General features: G+C 40.2%; 2 protein-coding genes across 11 annotated transcripts in view; one reads left to right on the top strand and one right to left on the bottom strand.

Moving 5' to 3' along the window:
- The window catches only part of RPGRIP1L (RPGRIP1 like), a 58,614-nt gene extending 56,898 nt beyond the window's left edge, over nucleotides 1-1,716 (bottom strand). For all 7 annotated transcript variants that reach the window (XM_042821515.1, XM_042821517.1, XM_042821513.1 and 4 more), the window contains exon 1: nucleotides 1,312-1,716. The gene's annotated coding sequence lies outside the window, so the exon portion shown is untranslated. The remainder of the gene's footprint in view (nucleotides 1-1,311) is intronic.
- Nucleotides 1,717-1,934: 218 nt separating this feature from the next.
- FTO (FTO alpha-ketoglutarate dependent dioxygenase) overlaps nucleotides 1,935-25,737 on the top strand; it is a 227,629-nt gene continuing 203,826 nt past the window's right edge. For 3 of the 4 annotated variants that reach the window (XR_006169324.1, XM_042821625.1, XM_042821624.1), the window contains exon 1: nucleotides 1,935-1,990. Coding sequence is in view for 2 of the 4 variants with exons in the window: in XM_042821625.1 (XP_042677559.1) it covers nucleotides 1,952-1,990 (39 nt within the window). In the remaining 2 variants the exon portion in view is untranslated. Of the gene's footprint in view, nucleotides 1,991-2,343; nucleotides 2,405-25,737 lie in introns of those variants that run through there. The other variant, XM_042821628.1, reaches the window with a different exon arrangement.

The raw sequence follows: 25,737 nt of genomic DNA, 5'->3' as shown, positions 1-25,737 counted from the left end.
GACATTAAAATTCATTCTGTTACTAACATAAAATAACTGGTGTCTCTATGTTTATTTTCTTCTTTGGGGAATACATTGAACAGCAAATCTGCCCTACAGTTACTTTGTTAATATTAACACAATCTCAGCCACAAACACTGAAACAAGTTATCTTCCTTGCAGCCTTATTTCCAGCATCATTTCTAAAAGCTTGTGAGATTTTTCCACAGAATTCCAAATGACCTCTTCAGAAAGCACTTCCTAAGTGATTAAACCTGATGGAAGCATACAGCAATGTGACAAGCAATCGCATTGAAGAGCTCAGTGTTTCTTAAAGCATAACAAAGCAAGACAGATTATAAAAATACCATCTGCAACTGGATGGAGCCATGTGCCATACTCAACCTCAACATCTTAACATTGCTTATTTCCAAGAGAGATTTCCCTATTCAGCCCTCTTGTGCCCTGTCCTCCCCTTCTCCCCCCACCCCCCCCCCAAAAAAAAAAAAAAAGAAAACACACGAAATTAACTTCACACATAAAGAGAGGAATTGGCTCCGTGTGTCTGGAATTAAACTACGAGAATCTGAAGTAAGGAGGTTGAAGGGCATAAGCAAGAATAAAAAAGGGATTAAAGTTACAGAAACACCAACTTACACACTACAGCAGCTACTAGCCATTACTATCTGAAAAATTACTGCAAAACAACACAAGCAAATTTGCAGCGGTACGGAAGAGCAGATAGCATTAAGCATGAGTGCTTGAAGTAGCAAAGCTCATGCTATAGGCCCACGTTCTCACACAACTCACAAAGCACACTGTTCCTCTACTATCGTTCCAATGCAGCAAGAGTGAAGGGGGGAATGTGGAAACTTCCAGAAGTTCTCAGCTAGGGGTGCAATAAGGGGCACTTTCAAGTGATATCTTTAAGACATAAACTTAATTCTTTCAACAAATGTAGACCTTCGCATGCCTTGGCCACAGTTGGAATGATGCTTTCCTCACAATACCACCACTGTGCCTCTGCTAAAGGGAAAAAAGAGGAGCCCAGCCCATCACAGTGTGCTCCCAGCCCACCTGTATCCTCAGCACACTCCTAAAAGATAAACGACTACGCTTTATTAGCCTTCTCAACTAAAACAGCCGCACTTTCTACTTGTTCAGAGCACACGCTTTCAGCTTTTGGGCGTCGTTACAGTGGGCTGTTCTGAGGACAGAAGGTTGCCATGGCTGCTGAGGGGCGGAACGCCCCGCCCTGCTGCAGCTGAGGGGAAGGGAGCTCACCGCCCTGCCAGTCCTACAGAAACACCAACGCCAAAGCCCGCCTCTCACCTTCCTCGCACCGTACAGGCGCTCCTCGGGCTTTTCAGCCCTGCCTCCGATGTATCTCGAGGGGCGGAGGGACGCGGTCTTATTCCCTCACGAAGGCACAGAGCGCTCTGCGCTTATTTTTACCCTTAGGCACAGAAATAAACCCCTCTTCAAGTCCTACAGTATTGTCTTTACTGGTTACACGTGTGCCAGACACCACAGCTGAGAAGAGCCTCGGCTACTTCAACAGCAAAGCACAGCGCGATGTCAGCGTCTCCTCAAGGGCGGCAGGCGCAGCCCCGCTCCTCAGTTTTCTGCGCAGGCGGCACAGCGTCTCCTCAGCGCCACTGTTCTCGACAGCAGCCTGCTCCGTACTCACAGCTCCTGCCAAACCGCGCCGCATCCTACCGCTCCGCTAGCAACTACGGTTCCTAACCGCTCTTTTCCAGTTCCGGAGAGCGCGACAGCGCGCTGCCTGATGGGAATTGTAGTTTTGGGCGGGGCCGAACGGCGCGGCGTCGTTAGGGTCAGCGGTAAAGCGGCGTTTCTTGCGTCCGTGCCGCGATGTGTGCCGGGAGTTGTAGTACTCTGAAAGGCGGGAGGTGGCGGAGCGGCGCGTGGGCGGGTTGTGCGCGTGACTGCTGCGCGCGGAGGCGGCAGCATGAAGAGAAGAGCGGGGGAGCGGGAGAAGGAACTGAAGGTACCTGCGCCTTGCTTCCTGCTCCCCTCCCATCCCTAGGAAGGCAGTCAGGGCGAGCCCCTGCCCCGGTGCTGCTGCAGGCGGATGGGCAGATCGCGGTTCGCTCGCTTCCGAGTCCCTGTAGCAGCAGCAACAGCCGTTCGGGTGGGAGCTGTAGGGAGCAAGGCTCTTGCTGCACGCGCTCGTCCCGCACGCAGCTTTGCTCTGCGGCACTGAGGCGGGCTGTGCGGAGCGGGGCCGAGGGGCCGCGCAGAGCGGAGCGCTCGGGGTTAGCGAGCTGCTGGGGCTGAGGGTTCCGCGTTTAAGGAGGATGAGCAGCCTCCCACCTCGCTAACCGTAAGGGATTTTGCTCGCGGGGCTTTGGGTGTTTCCATTAAAAAGGAGCGCTAGGTGCCGCGTGCAGGAATCATTGCGGTAAGTGTAAAATCTTGTCGACGACGTGTTGCGTAGCTACACTTCTATCAACCAACTTAAAGCACTGCTTCTGTCTGCTAAGCCCGTCCTAAATAAACGCTTCCAGATCTCCCGCGTTCACGTAGCGCCGTGACCACGCGCCCGGAGCAGCGCTGTTTCGCGCGTTGCAGTGCGCTGCGATCCCCGTGCAGCGCTGTGTTTGCACGGAGCGGCGCGTGCGGGAGGTGCGAGTTTGCAAAGTGATCGCAGGGCGGTGCTGAGCGGGAGGCTCGGTCTGCTGCAGGGTTACTGAGAGGTTTCTAAGGTAACGCTTCAGCTTGCTTGCGTGGGATGCACGCTGGTTTTGGTGTTGCTATTAAAGTCTTGCTCTTAGTTATTTCATTGCAAGGATTTCGTCTCACAGATTGCATCTAAATGCTTTAGTAAATGAAAACTAAAAGGGCCCATTTTCTAATTTGCTTCTTAGCTCTACAGGGCCAAGCTGGCTTTCTTCCTCACAGTCCTCAGCTTTCCCTTTCTGCTGGGAAGTGTTTCAATCCTGTTGTAATCTTTATGTATTTGTAAAAGCACACACGTGTGAACTGTCCCATCTAGTCCAAACCAATTAAACTGCAAGAAAAATAGAGTTTTTTTCTTTGTACATCCAAGACCAGAATTCAACTATTATTTCAGAGTTTATCCCAAACACATTTGGGAATTAGGATAAGTCCTTACTGTTGGTAGGTTTTGGGTATTCTGAAAGGGCAACAAAAGGAGCCCTCAAAACGCCTGAGAACAAAGGGTGTGGAAGCAGGAGGGGTTATATGGAAACAAATGAACCCTTTCTCTTAAGGGATCATTGTCCTCCTGCAGTAATACAAACTGGTATTTTTTTATGCTCCTTAACTACCGATGTTGACTTCGGGCTCCTTGGCACCATGCTAGGTTCTCCCTTCAGTCCCTGAGTTGTTATGTTGTCCACCAAAAAGTCATAGAACTGCAAAATGTTTTGCGTTGGAAGGAACCTTAAAGCCCACTTGGTTACAGTTCCCTGCTGTGGGCCGGTTGTCAGCTGCTGCCCGGGATCCCATCTGACCTGGCCTCAATCACTTCCAAGGGTGGGAAATGCACACTGAAGGTAGAGGAAGTGTGTTCCTACTGCATTAGCACCGCCAGGGGTTCTATCAAGAGGTCCTAATCAAAAAATGTTATTCGTTTGCCCCAAATATGAGTGAGGTTAACCCAACCTCTCCTGGAGAGCAGGACTGAAATGCGAGGGAAGCGGTTGGACCAAGGGGCCGGTTGGTTTTGTGCTTCTCCTGGCAATGTCTCTTGTCTGAAGAATTAAATCTTGAATAAAAGTTTGTGTTTTGCAATATTTGTGCGCTGCTAAATGCTGTCTTTCCAAAGCCTGGTAACTGGCTTTAGCTCTGTAATTACGTGATATGCTTCTTTTATATGGTAAGCTGTTCTTTCTCTTAAGTTTTCATGGCTCTAACCAGTTTTGATTTATGCTGTTGTAGAGGAGTATTTCAGTTCCAAGGATGTGGTAGGGATTTCTTCAGAGTGCAGTGCCGTTATGTAGCATTTTCCAATTTGTGAATCACCCCCATTGGATTGAGTAAAATGGAATGCCCAGTTGAAATTAAACTATATGTGGTGATCCAAGCCCAGGAGGGCTCCTTCCTGTAGAAGGATGCAAAGTCATTACTGGGAAGAGGATCTGAAAACAAGCTAGGGAATCATAGCTGGAAGTGATCTGTGCAGCTGTGTTAAGCTCCATGTGTTGGTGGGTTGATGGTTGACGGACTTGGTGAGCTTAGAGGTCACTTCCAAGGATTTTATGACTTTTTTATTCTATGATTTTGTGTTGGGGATGGGTCACAGAGCACATGTCACCTTTGGGGATGTTGCATACCGTCAAATTCTCTAGTCTTTCCCACTGCAAATATTATTATGTTTAGAAACAGAGCTGTTAGAGGAGATGTTACTCATTAACAGGAGATGCTTTAAAATTCAGTTTTTATTAATCACTTTATAGTTATTTTTATTCTCTTTGCGTTGTTGTCAGAGCTCTGTTCAGCTTCCAGTAAGCTTCTGGTTCCCATGTTAAACAAAAGCAAATGTAAGTGTCTTGGTGGGGAGTCTAATTTTTTCTTCTTAGACTTGGCAAGAAAGCTGCAGTGCTGTTAGACTGTTATCTTGATTAGTTCATCTGTAACACATGGCTGGTTTCAAGACTTTGGTTGTCAAAAATGCTTGAAGTAAGTTTCAGTATGATATATGCCAAGTTCTAGGAACTACATCTATATACTTCCTCTTGCCACTGTTTGCATATTAAGGCCTTATGACATTGCCGTAAGAAAAATGGGATGCTCAGTTAGTCTGGAGTATTATTTTCCTTTACTTGAAAAGGATTACATTGATGGCCCAGTTCACAATTACCTTGTGTAGCTGTTTATGCTAATTCACATTGCTGGGAAACCAAAACCAGCTTCAGAGAATTTATTCTGCAGACATTGCTGTTATATTTGTACAGCTCCCAGCGCAGCTGGGACCCCAATCCAATAAAGTTATTGCTATACAAATAATAAATGCATCAATATGCACATATCTGAATATTCACAAGGCTTTTACAAAGATATTCATGTGTGATTTCACATTTGCGAGATGTTAGACGAAGTGACAAGGCAATATAAAGCTTTAAATAACCCAAAGCTTTGCATGTGTTTTATTTACAAGGAGTAGCAGGGAACACAGTAGCTTGGCTATATTTTGATGAAAAGTTATGTTTCCTGCATCATCTTCATTTTTACTGGCTGGAAAAGATTACTTATTTGAGATGAAATATGTTGCTTCAACATATTAATTCCAAGGGGTAAAAAAAAGTATTCTCAGAATACTTAAGAGATTTTAGGATCAGTGATGAGAAATATTACCCAGACCATGAAGTGCATCAACTTCATCTGTTCAGAGTTTGTTTCAAATATTTCATTGTTTTCTTGTTTTTTCTTATTCTGCCTTTTAAGACATAAAAAATTAAATTTTCCAATTGACAGACTAAATAGATTCCTTTAGGAGTTGTATTTGGGCAAATTAAAGTTAATGAAACAGCTTAGATACAGTTAAGTAAGCTTGTTGTCATGTCATATTTCTGCTTAGGTAGATGGTGTGCGGGTTTTTTTGCAGAATCAGCAGCCAATATGCCAGCAGCAATTTTGGTGGTAATCACATTATTGGTCCATCTCATTATTAATGGGACAATAATTAAGAAATAGTGTTGTTTGTAAAATAACACACGATTTGTGTATTGGAAATGGTCAGGTAGAAACCCTGCATATGCAGAATAAAATATAAGAAAGAACGAATGGCAAATGTTCCTTGCTTTTAAATTCATCACGTTCCTGCTGCTTAAATTGCCTCAGCTGCTAATGCTGGAACCATTACAGTAATGGACTTGGCAAATGAAGGAGAACCAAGACATACACACTTTATTACTGGAGGGGTAATTTTCTCTTCATCTGTAATAGCAGCAGTGCCTAGTATTGATCGGACCATCAAGATACTAATCCTCTGTAAAATTACTTGTTATAACTGAAAATGTGTAAATCCAAATCAGTCTGTGTCCTGACTTTCTACTTACTCTGGAATCCGGAGTGGTAGATGGTTTATTTTTTGTGATTTAAGGCCTTTATATTGATGGTAGTAAGAGCTTCCTTTGCAAGAGTGAGTGCTTAATCTTAGCAATGGCCCAGGGTTGTCTTTTTGTTTTAACTAGAACATCACCCACTTAATTAAGGAGTGCGTGTCTATCTTCCTTCTCTGAATTATGTTGGTACTTAAACTCCCCAGATTTATTAAACATGTTGTTTTACATCCAGTCTCTTGTTTTTTGCTGTAAATAAGAACAGATCTATGTTTTACGTCTTGTAACATCTTGGAGCTGAGAATGTGAGAAGAGTGGATACTGAAAACATGAATTTGTGTTTTGTTGTCTGTAGCCCGTAAGGCCATTGCATGTAAGAGGAACATCAGAGGAATCAAATGCCAGAGGTCTAAGAGGCTTCAGTTTGCTTTGATGCTGGTGGTAGTGACAAAACCTAGCGAATGGGAGCTTTTCTTAGCATGTGCTATATGTGAGTATGCCCTCTTGGGCTGGTTATTAAATTTTTTTTTAGTTTTTCACCTATATCATCTTTTTTCTCATTCATAGACGTGTGTTAAGATTATAAGCACGTGTCTGATACTTGTTACAGCCTTTAACCAAGTGAAATTTTGATTTTTGGCTGAGTTGTGTGCCACGAGTATCATCACAGTTACAGTGTACCAGCTGAACGGGTGAACCTCATAGGGCATGGCTCCATTAACCCTGACCCTTCGTCAGACTTAAAATGGACTCCTGCCGCATCACAGCAGTGGTAGGTTAGGGAGTCCATGCTGGAGGTCCTGGAAGTGGGGTGATAAGCAGAACTGGATGATGATTTTGAAGAAATAGGTACTGTTCCATGCATTTTAGGAATTTTTGTTTTGTAGCATCAAGTAGATAAAAAAAACATGTTGGTTTCGCCAGAGCATTTATCTGCTTATTCCCTCTCCTTTCTGTTTCTGCCTTAATTGAACTTAACGTTTTCTGAAAAGATATTGTGGTACTTTTCTGGGTAGCCCTTCTCTCTACGAGAAGTAAACTTGTCTTCTGCAACTTTACAGGCACTGGTGAGCTCTGCTTTCTGTCAAATAATAAAAGGCTAAATAGGACCTTAGCAGATGTTTACAATCCAATGTAAATTCAAGTTTTGGTATTCTACAGGCAGTGCATTCTGAATATTTACTGCATTTTCTGGTTGTGAAGGGGATTTCCTGTTACCTGCCTTTAGGCAGCTGTGGGGTTGGTTATAATGACTGGTGGTATTCAAAGTCTTTCCCAAGCCCTAAGTGGAAGTGCCAATCGTGGCAATGTAACAGAAGTAAATCCAGGAAAAGCAAAGCCCTTTCCTAGGTTTCTTGCAGTCCGTCAGCTATATTTGTGAGTGGTTTCAAGGGAAGGGCAGATGCAATTCCTGAAAGATGAGATTTGTTGATTAATTCTTTGTGTGCCTCAGAACACTGAACTTTTTCCCCTTCAATTAACGCGTGAACTGAGCAGTAGCTGTTAGCCTAGTTTCAGTTCATGTGTCAAACAGCATCTTCCCTGTTACCTTCTAAGTACAGCAGAGCTTGTGTGATGGTATGGTGGTTTGGAGCATTTTCTTAAATGTACTGTTCAAGTCTTCTGGATAGAAAATGATAGTACTGTAATTAAAACAAGTGTTTTTGAAGTTATTGGAGCGTTACTGTGGGAGGAAACTCTTTTACCCTGTTTAATATTCACTTATTTTGCCTTCATACACATACAGCACTTATAAAAGAATGACATCTATACCTCCTAGAATTTGCTTGGTTTCATTTTGCCCTTTTGTTTGCTGCTCATCCCACCACTTTTATTTAAGACTGTAAAGTTACTTCAGTGTAACTGCGGTTGTCACCTTTGCCCTCAGCTAATCAAATAGTTTACCTTGAGGGAAACATTTATCTCCCACTTTCATTATTATTATTTTCGTAGCTGTAAAGATATATATTTTATGTCTGCAGAAGGCTGTAACAGTGAAACGAGGTATTGATCTGCTGTATTTGGCAATTTCTTTCCACCTTGCCATCGATATCATGTCAGCCTCTGTCTGTACTGTGGTTGACCTCACAAATAGCTCTTTATGTTCCCATTGGATTCAAATGATATACTATTCTCAAAACTAAATCAATGAATGATTATAAAGTTTTTAGTATTATTTCATAAGCCCCAGGCAACTGGTACTTCATGTGGTGAATACTTGAAAAGATATCTGATTGAGATGTTGCTGATTCTGTTCAAAGGTTTAAAATTGTGTTGAAATCAACCCATAGTACTAAGTTCAGGATCTGGTTTGCATATTTCCTTACAGATACTGCAACTACTGAAGCTTCTGCCTGTAATTCACTGGAGAGACTCCAGTCTACAATGGCAGGAGATTTTACTTCAAGCTAAACCACTGCTTCTGATACATGCTGAGTGCAAAAATTTAATGCACTGGATCTTAGCAGTCAAAGATCATGAGTGGTAGTACACTGTGTGCTGTGCTTTGAGAGGGAGAAGCTGAAGTAAAGATCAGAAAAGATTTTTGTTGCCAGAAAGTGAACAGTAGTAAGTCTGAGCAGCTCTGCAGCAGAAAGCCATTGCTCATATTGCTGTGTAGTCATACACTTGGAGTGTGCTTTTTGCTTTTTGGTACTGTGATGACTAGTTCAGTGGACACGTACCTTTTATGTATGTTCACTGCTCTGTTTTTTGCCTCTGGCATATGAAATGTATACCATATTGGTGAGATTGGTTCTTTTGTTTAGATCTTAGCTCTTTTCTTTGTAACGATGGTGATAGTGAAACATTTGGGCAGGAAGAGGACCTGGAGAAATGTTAAGTCAGCTCTAACTTCTCCCATTCCTTACAGCAGAGTCTATTAAGCTTGGCAACCTTTTGGTATATATTCTTTCATTTCCTAAACTTAAAGCTACTGTTGTGTGAAACATAGCCCTGTGATACAGTCGCACTGACTGTCTTCATAAATCACCTCTGTGGTAGGGAATTTTTTTTTCCTCTACAAGTTAAAGTACAAAAGGAAGTTTAGGAAGATATTGTTATCACAAGTGAATGGATGGCTGTGGATACGTTGCTTGCATTCTTTATGACTCAGTGGTGTGTATGCAGTAACTCCTGTTCCTTTTGGACAGGATTGGACTACCTGAAGTTCCTGAATGTTGGAAAAACTTCTGAATGCGGTGAAGTATTGGAACAAGCTGCCCAGGGAGGTGATGGAGGCAGCGTCTCTGGAGCTGTTTAAGAATAGCATAGGTGTCATTCTGGGTGATACGGTCTAGAGCCATCATGGGCATGAGTTGATGGTTGGACTAGATGATCTTAGTGATCTTTCCAACCTTAATGATTCTGTGGTTCTCTAAGTGCTGAGGTGTCCATGTGATAGAAGAGTCAGGAAGTGATGTAGATGTGCAGTAATGTTATGCTTTTCGTTAATGAACAGTTAAGTCAGGATGTCCAGAATTGGGGTCTGGAAACTTCAGAAAAATGCAGAAATATTTCAGGCTTGATTTGAACCCGATTGAGAAATGAAATAGAGGAAGTGAGTGGGAAAAATAGAGATATGATAGCGATAACCATGCAAGTCCCCTCCTGCCCTTCTGGGGTATAGAATGCCTTGATGAGATTTTCTCACATTTATTTTTGCTATAGATAAGGCCTGCTAGCCTATCTATGTAGGAAAGCCTTGGAATTTGTCCTTTTGTCTGAAATCCATTGGATTATGATTTTATGCTTGTGGTTTTCTTAAAGCCATTCATTGTGTTCAAGAAAGGAAGTTAGTCATCACCTTTCAGTGAAGTGTTGTCTGTATGGTTTGTGCCATGGAATGTGGGGATGTCATCCCTGCCTTAAGGTTTGAGAGATGCACGTCTGCCTACATGCCAGAACAATGGCTTTAATGCTCCACGATCTAAATGTGCTCGTCCTAAATACTGAAATTTCACTTTCTCTTCAGTTTGTGATTCAGAGCTTGTGAATACGTTCCTTAATGCATTGGTGCCATGGCAGCAGTTGGCACAGAGCAGTAGTGTCACAAACGGGGTGATGCCAGCGACCCGGTGCCGAGGAACAAGCCGTTTGCATGTCGTCTGTTGTTCCAGGGCAGTGCTTGGCCCTGGAGGTGCGGGAGAGATGGGCTGCTCATGAAGAGGGCACGAGGAGCTAACCTGTATGATCCTTTGTCAGCGTGATTAAATTTGGTGTCAAGCATGGGTTTGTATGAAAGATGAGAGGCATCACTGTTTATCTAATAATAAAAAGTGTTCCTATTTTTCCTGGAGTCTTTTATATGTTAATAGAGGCGAATGTGAATATAGGCACATAATTTAAATGTATAAGTAAAAAATATACGTCTTTACTGCCAATGAGTTAAAAGTAAGACGTATGTTTTATGCAAAATACTGCAATTTCATTGTTAATCACATTGTTCAAGCCATAACTCCACACCAAACAGTGCTTTTAAGCAAATAGAAAATACTGCTACTGGACCATTTATAACAGAAAGGCTCGGGATATTTAGAGACTGATGCAAAGTGTTTATTTGCGTGCCTTAACGTATTCCTGTGTGGTAAAATTAATATAAAATGTAGGATTACAAATCCAAGTGATTGTATTAACCCCAATTAATAAGGCGCTCCTTTTTTCTTGTAGAGGAATCACCACTATTTAATAGAACAAAATATTTCCCAAATTATATCCATCATAAAGGCATCGCGTGAGAACTGAGAAATTATTGTAAAATATTTGAATGTTTTTAAATATTAAAAGAAAGAAGTAAAGTTTGGATGTCTTTCTCCTCTTTCCTTCTACTCTGCCAAATCTGGCTTGTTTAAAACAGCTGCTGAGAGTTCTGTTTAACGTTGTACTTTGCATGCATTTGTGATTTGAAATAAGAAAAAGAGAAATTTATGACAGACAGTTTGAATGGCATGCTGTCAGTTTGGCTCTTCATGAATTGGCAGCGGTCTCATTTAGGACCCTGAGATACGTGTCTGCCTGGACAGAATGAGAGCGCTTTGCATGTTCTGCGGAAGACAGCCACTCCTTGCTGCCTCGCAGCACTCACTGGTGCATGACAGTTGCCCTTCATTGCTGTCTGCGCGGAGCTTAACCTCTGACCGCCCACTTAGTGGCTGTGCAGCGGCTGGAGCAGGCCAGGCTGCTGGTGAATGACGGGCATCGGCCTGCAACGTGCCTGTCATTATCGGGCTGTCAGGAGTAGCCTGCCGTTGGGCTCCATCACGGCTCGAAACCCATGTGCAGCAGTCCATAGTCCTTAACTTCCAGGACTGTCAACAGAACGCTCAAATGTGCATAAAAAATGCGTATTGAATATATCTTTGATCATAATATAGGAAGATATTTTTTGTGTGCGCTAAATGTATTCGTGCGGCTTTCACGGGGCCAAGAGGTTGAATCTGCTGCCATGGTAAGAAGTGAACTGTTGTCTCCTGTGGTCTGTTTCAAATAGCACAATTTAGATTTGAACAGCTCTGCCAGTTAAACCCTCAGCTTGTCTTGCGTATCCTATCAGCTCTGCAGCCAGCAGTGTAAGCAGCACGGTGCTCGACCAGCGGTGCCTGAGGTTAGCTGTCAAACGGCTCCGTTATTTGGGATCTTGCTGTAATGTAATAGTATAGAAGAAGTTCAGGCTACGTGATTTGTGAAGTGGTTGTGAGAAGTTAAAATGGCTGAAATTTATTTCAGGTGCCCCCCCCTCGCTTTCTCCCTAACAGTGTGAGAGAAGATGGGATTTTTCATAATAAAGTAAGAAACTCAAGGCAATGTAAAACAGTCTTTTTTTTTTTCTCAAGTACAGAATACAGTGAGTAAAAGAGCATCAGAATTGATTGCAAAGAGATAGGAAGGATGGACTTCACTAAGTAATAAATGCTTGCTGTTGATAATATTAAACGAGCAGATATATTTTCTAATAACGAATGCTAAAGGCTTTGGGGCTGAACCTCACCCTTAATTAAATGACAGAGAGTTGTAGCACTGCACTAGTTAGGAACGTAAGCTTGGTCTGCAAGTGAATCCTTTTAACTAACTATCATATAGTAACAAATACGGAGAGTGGTTTCATGTTTGGAAGGGTCATATCCTGCTTTAGTATAATATTTACTAGTCACTTGGGCAGAACAAGCTAGCTGCAGTTTATTTGTTCAGTTCCATCAGGCATCAGATTTATCTTCTCTAAATATCCCAGTTTCTTCTCATATGAAATGTTTTATCAAAATGACATCACAGTCTATAAATATCATGGTCAATCACAGTTCACTGGAGCTTTGTCATAATGGACAACGTATCCAAAGTGCAATGACTGCATTATCTTGCTAATTGCCTGTAAGATGCATTTTTTTGCCATTTTGAAATGTTTCCATGCTAATTAAGCAAAGTCAACAAAATCGTAGGAAATGGTTAGGCTGGTTCATAGCCCTAAGTTTTCCTTTCATTATATTTTGCTCTCCATATATTTTAAAAACCAAGTTTGTGGTTTCTGTGCTTACAATATCACTTGCAAGAAACATCACGTGCACTGATCTAAAATATTAGTCTTAGTTGAAATAGCATTGTTCTTTAATAGCAGTCCAACTCTTTGACTTCAGTCTTTGATGCATTAATGTGCCTCGTCTGAAGTATAAAATGTGTATGTCTGCATCAATGTGCGCATGTATGTATGCATAAAATAAATGTACAAAGTTCTTGGACGAGAAGAGTGGTTGGTCAGTAGGCATGGAAATAACATTCCTTTAAATAGCTGAATAACAGCAATTATTATTTTTTTAAGTTTTAGTTGATGTTTCTCTCTTAAGAGATCTGTAGCTATGGATTACCTCCTGGTGAAGGATAATTAAATTTAGGCTATATATTGTATATAATAATAATAAGCACATAAACAGTGAATGCTTAAATGATGAACCACTGTATTTGATGCTGTCTCTAAAGACAGAATTCTTTGTTGGCCTACATCACTAGAAATAGTTAGCAAAACTAATAGAAAGTTTGCCTGGACTTTTTCTCAAAATAGCGTGTTCTTCCCATTTCAGAAAGATGTTTTTTGTTGTTTCACTGTCCAAATCAAGCTTGCATTTCTTGTGGGAGTTAGTTATACTTCTTGTAGCTGTGTTCCTGGGGGAAAGAAAAAGCAAGCACATTCTTAGAATCTTTAAGTACTAATGCACTATTTCTCCTAATCCAGGGTTGTTCTTTTGCCATTTTTGAAGTAACATTTCCTTCTACTGCATGGAAGAAACTGACGATCATTATTCAGTTTATTGCATCTTTGAAATTTGTTTGAAAGAGAAGTCATTTTGTTAGCATTGTCCACATATGAAGAACCCTGCCATAAAAGCATCTTCCAACTTTTAGATATTGGAATTGAATGCTTAAAGGCAAAGGAACAGTGAGTAAAGATAACTGGCGTTGTTTTGTTTTGCTTCTGGTTACACTATCTGGACTGAAAGCAAAATGTTTTAATCAAGCAAAGAAGCTCCTGAAGTTAGCTTTGGCAGGGCAAGAGATGAACATGGGCTTTTTATTCCTACTTCCAAAAATGTTTGGAAACTGCGTGCATGCACTTGAGAGGTTAGGCATCTGTGATCCTCTTTGGTGTTATAGGAGAAAAATAAATCCTCTAACGCAAAATAAAGGAGGGCTGGATACCTTAAGGGAAGTGCTTTGTTGTCACCTACAATCGCTGCAGTACAAATATCAGCTTGTCACAAAGGTTGAGACCTTTGTAGTGCATTCTTTCAGGATACAAATCTTCTCTCTTCTGGCTTTAATGCAATAGCTGTGAAATATCTGTATTAGGTAAAATAGAGGTTAAGGCACCTTTAGGGCACTGAATTCTTATCTCTTTTTACTAGCTGTGGTGTCAACATGCACTAAAATGTGGTGACCTACTCTCCTCTTTGATAAAAGGAAAATGACCTGTCTACTGTGGTCGGTGATAGACTTGCCCAAGGCAGATTATATTGTCACCTTCTTTAGTATTGGCATGTAGGAAAATAAAGGCAGGCCGGGATATTTCTGTTTACTGTAGAAGTATTTGACATTTCTAGCTACTGATAAAACACACTCAAGGGTAGAAAGAGGGAACTGGTATATGCATCTAAACAAGACTGCAAAGAAATGCAGAGATATTTTTATTGTGTGAGCCCTTGGTGTCACAGGACACATGATACTTATCAAGAGATTCCTTCTTATAGCTGCAGACACCCAAGGTTCAAGTTGTGCATTTAACCCTGCTTTTTGCTTGTCTGTGGCCTTTTTGTACACAGAAAGCTGACATCTCTTGTGTGGTCTTGAACTTGTGATGTAACTGTGTACTGTGCAACAGACAGAGCTTAATCATGGATGTAGCCAGTACCAGCAGTTTCATGTTTGTGATGTCGTGGAGACAGTTGTTGTCTGATCCTGGATCATTTCTTCTGTAACACTTATAGTTTTGTAACAATTAATTTAGCAGTAACTATGAATCATTGCTTGTAGCTGTGAATAATGCGATGTATAAATAATTTAGCTGGTTTAAGCTCTAGACCGGAAACATCCCAAAGCATTAAATGACTTCAACCTCTAAGTAGAAGGTCTACAGTGTTCTGTGAATTAAATGAAGGTGATCTTCATGTTAATTTAAGACTGAAGAATTCTGTTGTTCTTTTTATTGATATTTAAGGTGGAGTATGTTTTAGAAATGGTTAGCACCTTTGCAAGATGGTGATGTAACATACAAAATCCTTTTTGTGTGAGTTCCTGCATAATAATTTTGTCTTTTGTTGGGAAGCTCAAAGTTGTTTTTGTCTTTCCTGAAGTGATGAAACAGGCCCAAATGAAATGTATTTGCAGCATTCTCTTACGAATACAACGCCTTCCCATCGCTTAGGAGCTTTATGGGCCGTGTACTTGAATTGGTCACTTGTATCATTTGTTACTTCTCCATTTATTGTCTCAGATGTTCATGTTTCTTAAATGAGTACTTTAACAAAGTAATGGAAAGTGTAAAGTTACTGGGAAAATTGAAAAATAAGTTATTAAGATCTGTCCCCTTCAATGAGCTAATTTGGTTCTTGCTGATGAACTAATGTTATAGGAGTGAGACTCCACTGCACAGCACATTGGCTGCTGACATACCAATACTTCTGCTGGTGCTGGTTTGAATTGCAGTATAATATAATTAAACTAGGAAGTTCGTATTAATTCTTATTTAAAGCAGATCAATGCAGTGTCGTGTTTAATCCTGAAAGTTCTGGCATTTTATTCCGTTTTTGTAGCCAGAACGATATAACTGTCATTTTCCCAAACACAAAAACAACAATTTAATCCTTTCTCCTTTCATTACAAGCATGAATTAAAATACATGAATTAAAAAGAGAAAGAACAGTGGAGATGTAAGAAACTGGATTTATCTTGTGTTAGGAGTGTTTCTAAAGGTATCCTAGGAGGTAATAACTAGAGATGGCTTTGCAGAACTTTCATCTTGAAATTTCTAGATGTATATGGAACTGAATAGTACATTGAGTACCACTTTTCTGGTCCTTGTTTTATGTAACTTGATTGAAGGAGCCATTTACGTTGCCAAGTTCAGGTATTTATCGTCATTTTTTCATAATCAGTATTTGTGCTTTTTTTTTTTTTTTTTTATATTTGTGCATTACAGAAGTTATGTTAAGAACTGGATTTCCTGAGTAATTTGGAGATTTGAGTCAGTAGCGGAGCTGGGCAATGAGCAATGAATGAGCAAAACAAAAACTAACAAATAGGGACTTGCTGGAAGATGCCAGAATGTTCATATGAGGTAATATTTATTTTGGGAGATGATTAAATAAGTGGAAAACTGACAGAACTGAGTGGTGGAGAATCAATAATATGTGAATTAAAATGCAAAGCAGCTATTGGGTTCCGGTGTGATACTGTAGCACTTATTTGACTGGAATGTAAGCAGTGTGGTGTAAACTATATCATAAATGCATTTGCGTGTGTCTTGCTTTTTATAAGGCTTGCTGTCACTCTGAGAAGGAGCTAGTGCTGCAGTGATGAGTGAAGGGCTCAGATGCTCCAATTTCAGTTCTGATCTGTCTGGAGTGACTGCTGTGCTGAAGAGGGCAGGAGGAACAGCTCTTCCAAACCCAGAGCGGGAGAGCACTTCTGCTCCTCGCTTTTTCATTTTTGTAATTTGAAGTCTTATTGGAGATGGCTTGTAGAAAAAAGATTGTGGTTATGCTGTGTTTTATATTTGCATGAATTCAGATGAGGCTATTTAGCATGTAAGTAGATGAACGTCTTTAAAGGCAACTCTTTTTTCATCTGGACATCTGTTAATACTTGTGAAAGATAACGAGCAGGAGAAGTAAGTACTTCTTGGGGGGGAGGAGTGGAAGGGCTATTCAGGGGTGAAATGTTACCATAGTTAACCAAAAATAAAGTTCCAAACATATTGCTTGAGAATTCTCATGGCCTGCCTGTGTGTAAGCCCCTGCAGGGACTTGGCCATGGAGTCCTTCTGAGAGGCACCTGGCTGGAAGTCTGAATGGCTCAGAGCCTCTTCGTTTACTTCTTGAAAACTTCTTTTGCATATGGAATCATCCCTTCCCCTGTGACCTAGGCCTAGTTTTTTCTCCTTTCCTATTTACTTTTGGAAATCCTTGGGATTTCCAGATTCTATCTGTATGTGCAAAATTGCAGACCTTTGCATGCATAATAAAAGCTCAATGACTTCTTGCCAGTGCTGTGATTATTTCCCATGCATAATACATTCAGTCATACTGTGCATATGCAGTGACAAAACAAGCAAAGGGGAATGAAGGATCCCTATGGATGATGTCTGGGAGAGAGTTCCTGTCTCGCTGTCAAACGTTTGCCTCTCTGAACTCCCTGTAGATCTTTCTCCTTGGGCTCTATGCCAACAGCAGCATCCTCCCCATCTGGTCTGTATTGTGAAGCTGGAGCTCACCTCAGTCTTTTTAGTCTCTAACTGGAGAGTTTTGCAAATCTACCAAGAGATAGAAAATGTGGAAGAGGTGGCGTTTCCTTTAGGCACCTTTCTGTAACAGGACCTTTGTATTTGCCACTCTTAGTGTTTTCCTGTATACGAAAAACAAGTAGAACACTGATTACAGAAACGCTGCAGAAATTTTGGTCAGTTGACTCAGTGCTAAATTCAGGGCTTCTGTTGTGACTGTTCTTCAAAATGTGCCGGACTCTTCTTGGATAATCTTTGAGCATTACTCAGTTGTGTTTATAGCAGGCCGTATTGTTCTCTGTGCTTCTACAAATGATTTCTAGGCATTACCAAATGTGCGATAGGAAAAATGTTAAAATATTGGAGGTAATAAAAAATTTAGCTAAGACCGCTGAAGCTCTCAAACTAGAAAATTACCTCAATCTCTGTTCTGACATGAGCAGTCACTGTTGCAGCCTCTAAACTGGGATCACATGGTGCCTGTAAATGTTAACAAGAAGCCTTAGATAACTTCTGCTGACAACCCAGTACAGCTTTGTGACATTATGCTGGCAAAACTGTGTGTCGCATTTGTAGCTACATACGTGGGAAGGTACCGTGCGTTTTGCTAACTGTAGTGTTGAGGCAGGTGTCGTGATACGATGTCATGCTGCACGTAACTGCATCCTGGTGAACAGCTTATTTATCTATTTCTCATTAAGTTGGTAAATCAAGTAGTTTTTGCTGTTGTTTTAGATACGAACTGACAGGGATAAAATATAATCTGAATTCTGGCTGGTTTCCAGCATTTATCAGTGATGAAAAATTGCAGATTAGTCTGCTTATATGATCAGAACATTTACACAAAGGATATATTGTTACAGTTGTCGGTTTAGTTCTGATTATTACTCACTATGTCTATTGCAATTTTCTCATTATTATTGTTATTGAGCTCCATGTGTAATAGATGGAATTACTTTGTCCACCATTTATTTTATGAATAGCCCACAGAAACATCAGTGTTAATAATATTATCCACTTAATGTACACAACAATTTATAATATGGGTAGAAGAATAATGTGATGCACTGTTCAAATTTTGTTGGCATGAGATAAATGGATCTAGTGCATTTCTATTGGTAAATGCACTGTTAAAATTCAGGGGGTTTAAAAAAATGCAGAAAAAGTCAAAGTGATGGCAACTGCTGTTATCTAATATGTGAGTGAAATGATACACACTAAAAACCATATCTTTTTATGTTGGGAGAAAATTTTCCTTTTTGAAAGAAGGAAATGAGAGCATCTGTTTTGCTTATTTATTAAAGATATTCTGCTAAATGAGTGAACTAGGTGCGAGAACTTAAGCGGCTTGGCTTCTTTGCCCAGTAGTGCAGGAGGTGGATATTAAGTGTAGTTAAGCTAAACTTAACATCCTGGTGAGTTTTACATACAACTCCAGTTAAATGAGCACCAACAGCAGGCTGTGGAGGAGGTGAAGTAAGGCCTCAACCAGTGTTCCATCATTTGGAATCTTTCCTTTGGGGATTCCAAAAATTCATCTTCTCTCAATTTTCATTTCCCAAATATACAGACTTGAGGAGTCTGAACAGCAGCATCCTTTCTTCAGTCAGTTGGTTGGGCTTTTTTTTTCCCCACCTAATTGATGGTAGTGGTTTATGTATTTCAGGATAAAAGAGACTGGACTGCCCCTCTAAAGCAGGAATTGAAGATTTCTGTAGGAAGATATATCAGATTGTACGGTTCTGCAGTTTTGGGACTCCTATTTGCATACAAGATTTGTCTATTCATCACCCATCTCTGGTTCACCTTTTCCTTTATTTTCTAAGAATTTTAGCTAATTGTGTCATTGAAGCAGAAGTTACTTTTGCTTTTTGTGAATCTATTGCACTGAAAGACAGGCACCAATCAAATTTTAGCTAAGTAGAAATGACTTTTTGGCAGTCAGCAGAAGCTTCTTAGTCTTTTCTACCTGATTCTGTGGAGCTTCTTCATCTTTAAGATGCCTTTTTGAAAATGTCTTTCAGGTAGTAAGGATGTGCCCTGGTTTCGTGTAAGTGCATTGAAATATTAAGTCAATACATAGAAGAACAACGTTTAATAACCAGGAGTGTTTTTTTTTCCCTGAATACAAAAGTATTTAAACAAAATCTCCATTGAATGTTATGTAAAAGCTATGCTGTTTGAATCTGAGAATGTAAAGATAAGGCTTTTGATGTGTTGAAGTATATGATGTGAGAGTAGCAGTTCTGATATCTTCTTTGCTTGGTTAAGACAAGCTTGATAGGTAGAGGTAATAAGTATTAGATTGACTTGTAAGGTTATAAAAGTGTTATACTAGGCTGAAGAAGGGCTTATGTATCCAAAAATCTAGTTTGACATTCTCCAGCGATTTTGGTTGATCTTAAAGAAGACCCAGCTATTACCTTGCCTGTAGCCAGCATGGCCACGCAGCAGCCCAATGTATTTTGGGTTACTTGGATCTCTGTGTCCCCTTGTTACATAGACACCAGTATGTACTTCACAACAGGCAAGCTGTGCTATGCAGGCTAGTAATTTTTGTTGCCGAAATAGCATGATTCATCAATTGTTTAACTGTGTAGATGCCAAATGCATCTCAGAACTTGATTTTTTTAATGCTGTTTACAAATTATACTTCAACTGCAGTCACTTGGTTTCACTGAAAGTTTGTGCAGGAAAGTATACTCTCATATCTACTAAATAATTATTTTTTTTAACTAAATGTCTACACAATCTTCTTGCCGTAAGAGGTCGTAAGGCCATCTTCAGAGTTGAATTTCTTGGAAGTACTCATAGCAGATTAATCTGGCCATTCTGAGCTGCCTTTTAGTTCAGGGATTTCTATACACCAATTATTTAGTAGAACTTTGGACTGGCCAGCAGATTGCAGAGGGCTATGTGGTATGCTGCTCTTAGCCCCCAGAAGTACCTCATGTTTCAATAAGAGCTGAAATGTTGTGCTCCATGTGCACATGCTTTGTTTCCAGCCAGTTGTGCAGTATTGCCTACTGCTTGTTTGAAACTATGAACAATTCTGTGCAAAGTAAAGGTATGTGGCCATTATGTAATAATTAAAAAAAAAAATCACAGCACACATCTGATACTTGAGCAGAATTTTTATCTTCAGTGTTGTTTGGTTACTCTATCAGCTCTTTTCATGGATTTTATTATTTTTTTTTTTTGCTTACCACAGAAAAATTACATCAAATGCAGGATAACAGAACACTGTCAAATGAAGAAGGTTTTATATGGACAGCATGAGACAGGAACAGAAAGATCCAGTGCACTAATAGGCATGCTCACATGAGCTACCTAGTCCATTGACAGTTTTTTCCTTTGTTCTCCCTCTCGACCCACTTTCTGCCAGTGATTTGTGACATATTTTGCAGGAGATCAAATAAGCCCTTGACACCTGATTGCAATGTAGTGCTTGTTTACAGTTGCATTTTTGAAGGACCTCTAGACAAGATGGAAGGTTTTACTTAAAGTAATTAAATTTGCATTTGCTCTGTGACAGGAATTTTCTTATATATGCATCCTGTTGAGCAACTTTTACTGTAATTGGCCATGAAGTACCAAAAGAAAGATGCAGGTAGACAAAATCATTTTTGCCTACTACTAAAATCTGTCATTGTATTTCAGAAGGACCAGCTTGTATCTGGGTTTGCACCAGGTTCTTTGAAATACAGGAAAGCCTACTTTTTGGAAGGGGGAAAGGAGAGAGTTCCCAAACATTGGACCTTGCAGTGGATCCCCCTACACTACCTTAGTGGGGCTGAATTTCTATATTGCTTGTAATTAGCAGTAATCTCATTTATAATTACTTCTGCCTTCTGAAGCGTTTGGTACTGTTTTGCAGTTGTCTTTTTTTTTTTTTTGGGCATGGCTACCTTTTGTCTTTGGGCATCTTTTTTCTTTTGTCATCTTGATTTTCATGATCATAAGAGATAGATCTGATGTGAGGTGATGCAGCTGTGCCAAGTACTGGCAGTGTGCTCCCTCAGGTTGGCTCTAGGTTGGACCAGATGTGAGTGCTCCTACTTATATCTGCAAAGCTTGTTGTTATAGACAGGCTGCATTTATATGCTAGTTTAGGCAGAATGGATTTTTGAATGAAATCATTCATATGGAAATTTCTTATTTTTTGTTTTTTCTTTTTCTTTTTTCTTTTCTTTAAGTTTTGAAGCAATCTTGAAGAAAGAGGACTGGAGAAATAAGCTTTAGTAAAACTGATCATATTCAAACAGGAAATTGGAATTGGATAACAGATTCTTCTGACTCCTAATCTGTACTGACCAACAGGAGATCCTTTAAGAGCTTGCTAATCATAATAGCAGTGATGGAAAAAAAGTAAACCTTTGGCTAGCACTACAAAAATACAAAAGAATGTGTTGTTTTTCCTTCACTCAGCCATTTGTTACTTTAAGTGTTTACTTGTCTTTTTGCCAGCAAAAATTCTGGAGTGGGCTCTGGCATTAGTTGTCAATTGTGCTTTGTTTGTTAGTTGATGAGTAGGCTAAGAACTCTGCTGAGGCTTTGCTCGGTGGTGTTCCCGTTTTCATCATGCAGTCACTCTTTGTGGCCCGAAATGGGATGTGAGTCTCTGTTGTTCTCGGTACTACACAAATGATCTTTCCCAGATATGTGTGAAATGCTGGTGTTGGGACACATGGAATAGTTTTGTTAGTGTTACACAGCCCAAAATTTCTGTTGTCTTTTTTTTTTTCCCCTCTTCATGTTATCATTTAGCCATTTAGTTCAGGTGAATAAGCACCAGGCTGTTGTATGTTGGCAGAAATTTCAGTATTTGACTTCACTTTATTCTAGAACCAAATAAATAATTAAGCAAGCATTTTATTTGGGGAGATAGGACTTCTTGCATATCCAGTCCATCACAGAATCTTTAGTAGTCTGGTAGTTGGCAGCAAGCTTCTCTACTGATTCTCCAGGCAGTACTTAAAACAATCACTGAGTTACTGAGTTTAGTTCTTTACTGAACTGCTCTGTAGCAATGCATGGCTCCCAGGATTCTCACGTTTGCTTTCAACATGAGAATGTCTTCATGTGCTACAGGTCTGTGCTAATTCTTGTAAATCAGCAGCTAAGATGCGCTAAGCAGATTAAATGTAAGTGAAGATCGCTGTATACAGTTCCAAGTACAAACTCTGATTTGAAAAATAAGCTGGACTTGATTAAAAGAGTTCACTGCTAGCTTCTTGAAAGTGAAAAAACTGTTTGCTGTGATTAGTTCTTAGCAACTTTTGGTGACATGTTATGGCAAGATGCAACCTATCTGGGTGTAGTAACATAGCTGGTACTGCTGGGATTTCTTCTGTCAGTGAAATTTGAAGTAACGTGTCCTGATGTCCCCTAATACCATTTAAAGTGGTTTTACGAGGACTAAGAATTATTTGTGTCTTGCGTGACCTGTCCTTATTGCTACTTTTGAGTACAACATAAGTTAGAAGAAGTAATTATTTTCAGCCCGCTGACTACAAGCAAGATTAATAGCTTCTGAAAGGGCTGTAATGAAAGGCTGACCCAACTGGCTTTTGTATTACTCCTTGTTTATCCTGCACTCGTCTCTATCACCTTTGGGCTACAACAGAATGTAATTTATGTTAGCAGTGCTTCGTAGAAGGTGAAAGGGTGAAAGGCCATATTTTTAATGAGGATAGCCCTGATTGGGATTCAGGTTTAGAAATGTTGTGTGGTGGATTACAGTCAACAAAATTCATGTAAACAATGTAGTTGTAGAAAGGAGCAAGTAACTTATCTGACAGGAAATGGGACCTCGTTTTCTTACTGGGCATTAGCAAAGCTCAATTAGCAGAAGTTAAATAACAAGGAAAAGGGACTTGACTATCATAGTGCATAGGTTTTCAAGTCCAGTATACATTTTTAGTTTCAGTGTAGTGTTGGCTTTTTTGTCTGCAAAAATAGGGTGGTTTTTTTGTTGGTTTTTTTTTTTCCAGTACAATCAATTTTTTTACTCACTTTGATTCACTTTGCTAAAATACAAAGAAAAAAGCCACAAGCATCCAAAATAAATAAAGATGTGTGTGTATATTTGATTTCTGTAGGGAACAAGCAAAATGACCACTTGTCACAGAGTCATACAATCATGTAATGGCCTGGGTTGCAAAGGACCACAATGCTCATCCAGTTCCAACCCCCTGCTGTGTGCAGGGTTGCCAACCAGCAGCCCAGGCTGCCCAGAGCCACATCCAGCCTGGCCTTGAATGCCTCCAGGGATGGGGCATCCACAGCCTCCTTGGGCAACCTGTTCCAGTGCCTCACCACCCTCTGGGGGAAAAACTTCCTACTATTATCCAACTTAAACCTCCCCTGTCTCAGTTTAAAACCATTCCCCTTTGTCCTATCACCATGCATGCTTGTAATCACCTGTTCCCCCTCCTGATTGTCTGCTCCCTTCAAGTACTGGAAGGCCACAGTGAATTCATCTTGGACCCTTCTCTTCTCCAAGCTAAACAAGCCCAGTGTCCTCGAGCTTTCCTATCAGGAGAGGTGCTCCAGCCCTCTGATCATCTTAGTGAAGATCATTGCCTGTCCCCAGAGCAGATATGCTGCACAGCCTCTCTGAACTTGTCCCTGTTGAGAAAGGTTAACAGCAGAACTTTGGGAACTTTCCTTTTGGAAGGGAAAGTTACATTACATTTGTGAGGTATGAGAAGAAGAGGAAGATTTCTACTCTGTGTAGTCAGGAGCTGATTTTAAAGAACTTGTAGGATTTGGGTTTTCATCACTCAGGTACCCGCCCTGTGTGAGTGCTGCTTCCCATGAAAGCTCCATCTCGCCTTCCATTTGTGCAGGTCTTGCAAGTGACAAACTGCTTCAGTTATGTTTTGAAAGGGAACAGGAAACATTTCTACATTTGTGAGTTTCACAAGGAAACAACTTCTCACCTATATACACATCACCTCTGTGCAACATACGCACAGGGAAGAATGTCTGAGTTGTCCCCATTAGTTATTTTGTGGACAACTTTGTCTCTCTGGAAGATAATTTTATGAAAAACTGAGCTTTTGTTTGTTGCTTCCTACCATTTAATAACTTCTGTGCTAGAATAGAAAATGGTTGTTAGCTTTTCCTTAGCATAGTAACTGTTGATAGTTGTGGACCATGTAATGGTAACAACTATTGTGCTAAACCAAGACGGGTGTAGGATTTGTGTGGGATTTCAGTACAGAAGTTTGAGAGAGCAGCAGTTTAGGCTGCATAAGCACTGCAAGACTTCAGAGAGCTGCTGTGCTGGAGCTTTTCTTTCTGATTTCACACTTCACGCTGTATCGTGCTGCGTCAACACTGAATATTGGTTTGTGCACCTCTATGACAAGAACTTTTTATTTCATGGTAAAACGTGGAGATCCTCTTCTAGTAGGTGGGACACTGGGCTCCTGCTCCATCTGCAGCCATTTCTGCCTGTCTTTGTTGAGGGGTCAGCCTCCCTCTGTCATACTCGTTCTCTGCACTGCTCTCCCCTGGGTCTTCCTGCTCTGCTGTCTGTTAGCAAGGAATAGAATCACACAGTTACTTTAAAGCAACATAATGTTGGGACTCCCCTTCTTTTCTTCAGTGTCAGTAGGTCTTGAACTATTAATGCAAATCTTCAAAACGATTCTTTTAAATTTACACTTGTTTTACATTATTTTATAATTAAGTTGTAGTTTTTAAAGAGAAGAAAGGAATGGAAGTTTTTCAAGTGATTAAATATTAATTTTATTCACACTTAACCCTAATTTACATTAAGAATGTTAACTGAAAGGCAGATCTTGTGAATTCAACGTTTTCATTTCCTTCTAGTCTTGTTGATGAATAGCTGGATCTTGTCATATGTTCATAAAGGGTGATTGTCCTCTGGGATAGAAGGAATAATTGTGCTGGCTTGCACTTCCTATGACTGTCTGTGATACTTATGTTTCCTAATTTAAAAAAAAAGTCAGAGGGGTTGTGGTTTGGTTTTTTTTGGTCTAAACTAAAGCAAAGATTTCAAACAAAATTTTATTTTGGACCATTTAAACATTTCCCTAAGTCTCATACAGTTAATCATTCTTCTTTCATTCTCTTAAAAACTATGACAGATATACATTTAAAATGCTTAAAGATTTTTCTTTTGTTCTTCTGAATGAGATTTTTATAAGCTCTACTTACTTAGTTGCTTCTGTAGAAGTTTTACAAGCAAACAAACCAACTTCAGCAGCCTTGAAAGCCCAATCACTCCTGTATTGCCCTCATTTTTGTATGTGGGCAAAATTAAGACTGTAGATATATAATTCTTGAGTTTATATGTTTCATATCTAGATTTCACACTCTCATACAAACTTAGAGGCTGATCTGAAGAGATGTGTTAATTCTTGGTAGGTCTTTTTACAGACGTGGCAATTTGTCTTGTCCTTGTCTTTGGTCCCTAGTAGGACTCTTGGAAATCTGATGTCTAAGGAATTTTCATGGAAGATGCATTATGGGACAATGTTTATAGAATAATATTGTATTTGTATGCTAGCAAGTGATAGATCTATTACATACAATACTATGAACATGGCTAAATAGAAAAATGTTGCAATGCATGCAACTGCATATAAGGGACACACTGACCTTTTTGTTTTGTTTCAGAGAATTACATAAATTAAAATGCACCCGGTATACTCTGACTTTTGCTAGAAGTATCAGGTGCTATGGCCTATTGCA

This window comes from Centrocercus urophasianus, unplaced genomic scaffold (genome assembly GCF_019232065.1).
Source record: "Centrocercus urophasianus isolate 14NV4802_14NV808 unplaced genomic scaffold, USGS_Curo_1.0 seq_2, whole genome shotgun sequence".
NCBI lineage: Eukaryota > Metazoa > Chordata > Aves > Galliformes > Phasianidae > Centrocercus > Centrocercus urophasianus.
The sequence above is the reverse complement of the archived record's forward strand: the minus strand, read 5'-3'. Positions and strand labels throughout refer to the sequence as shown.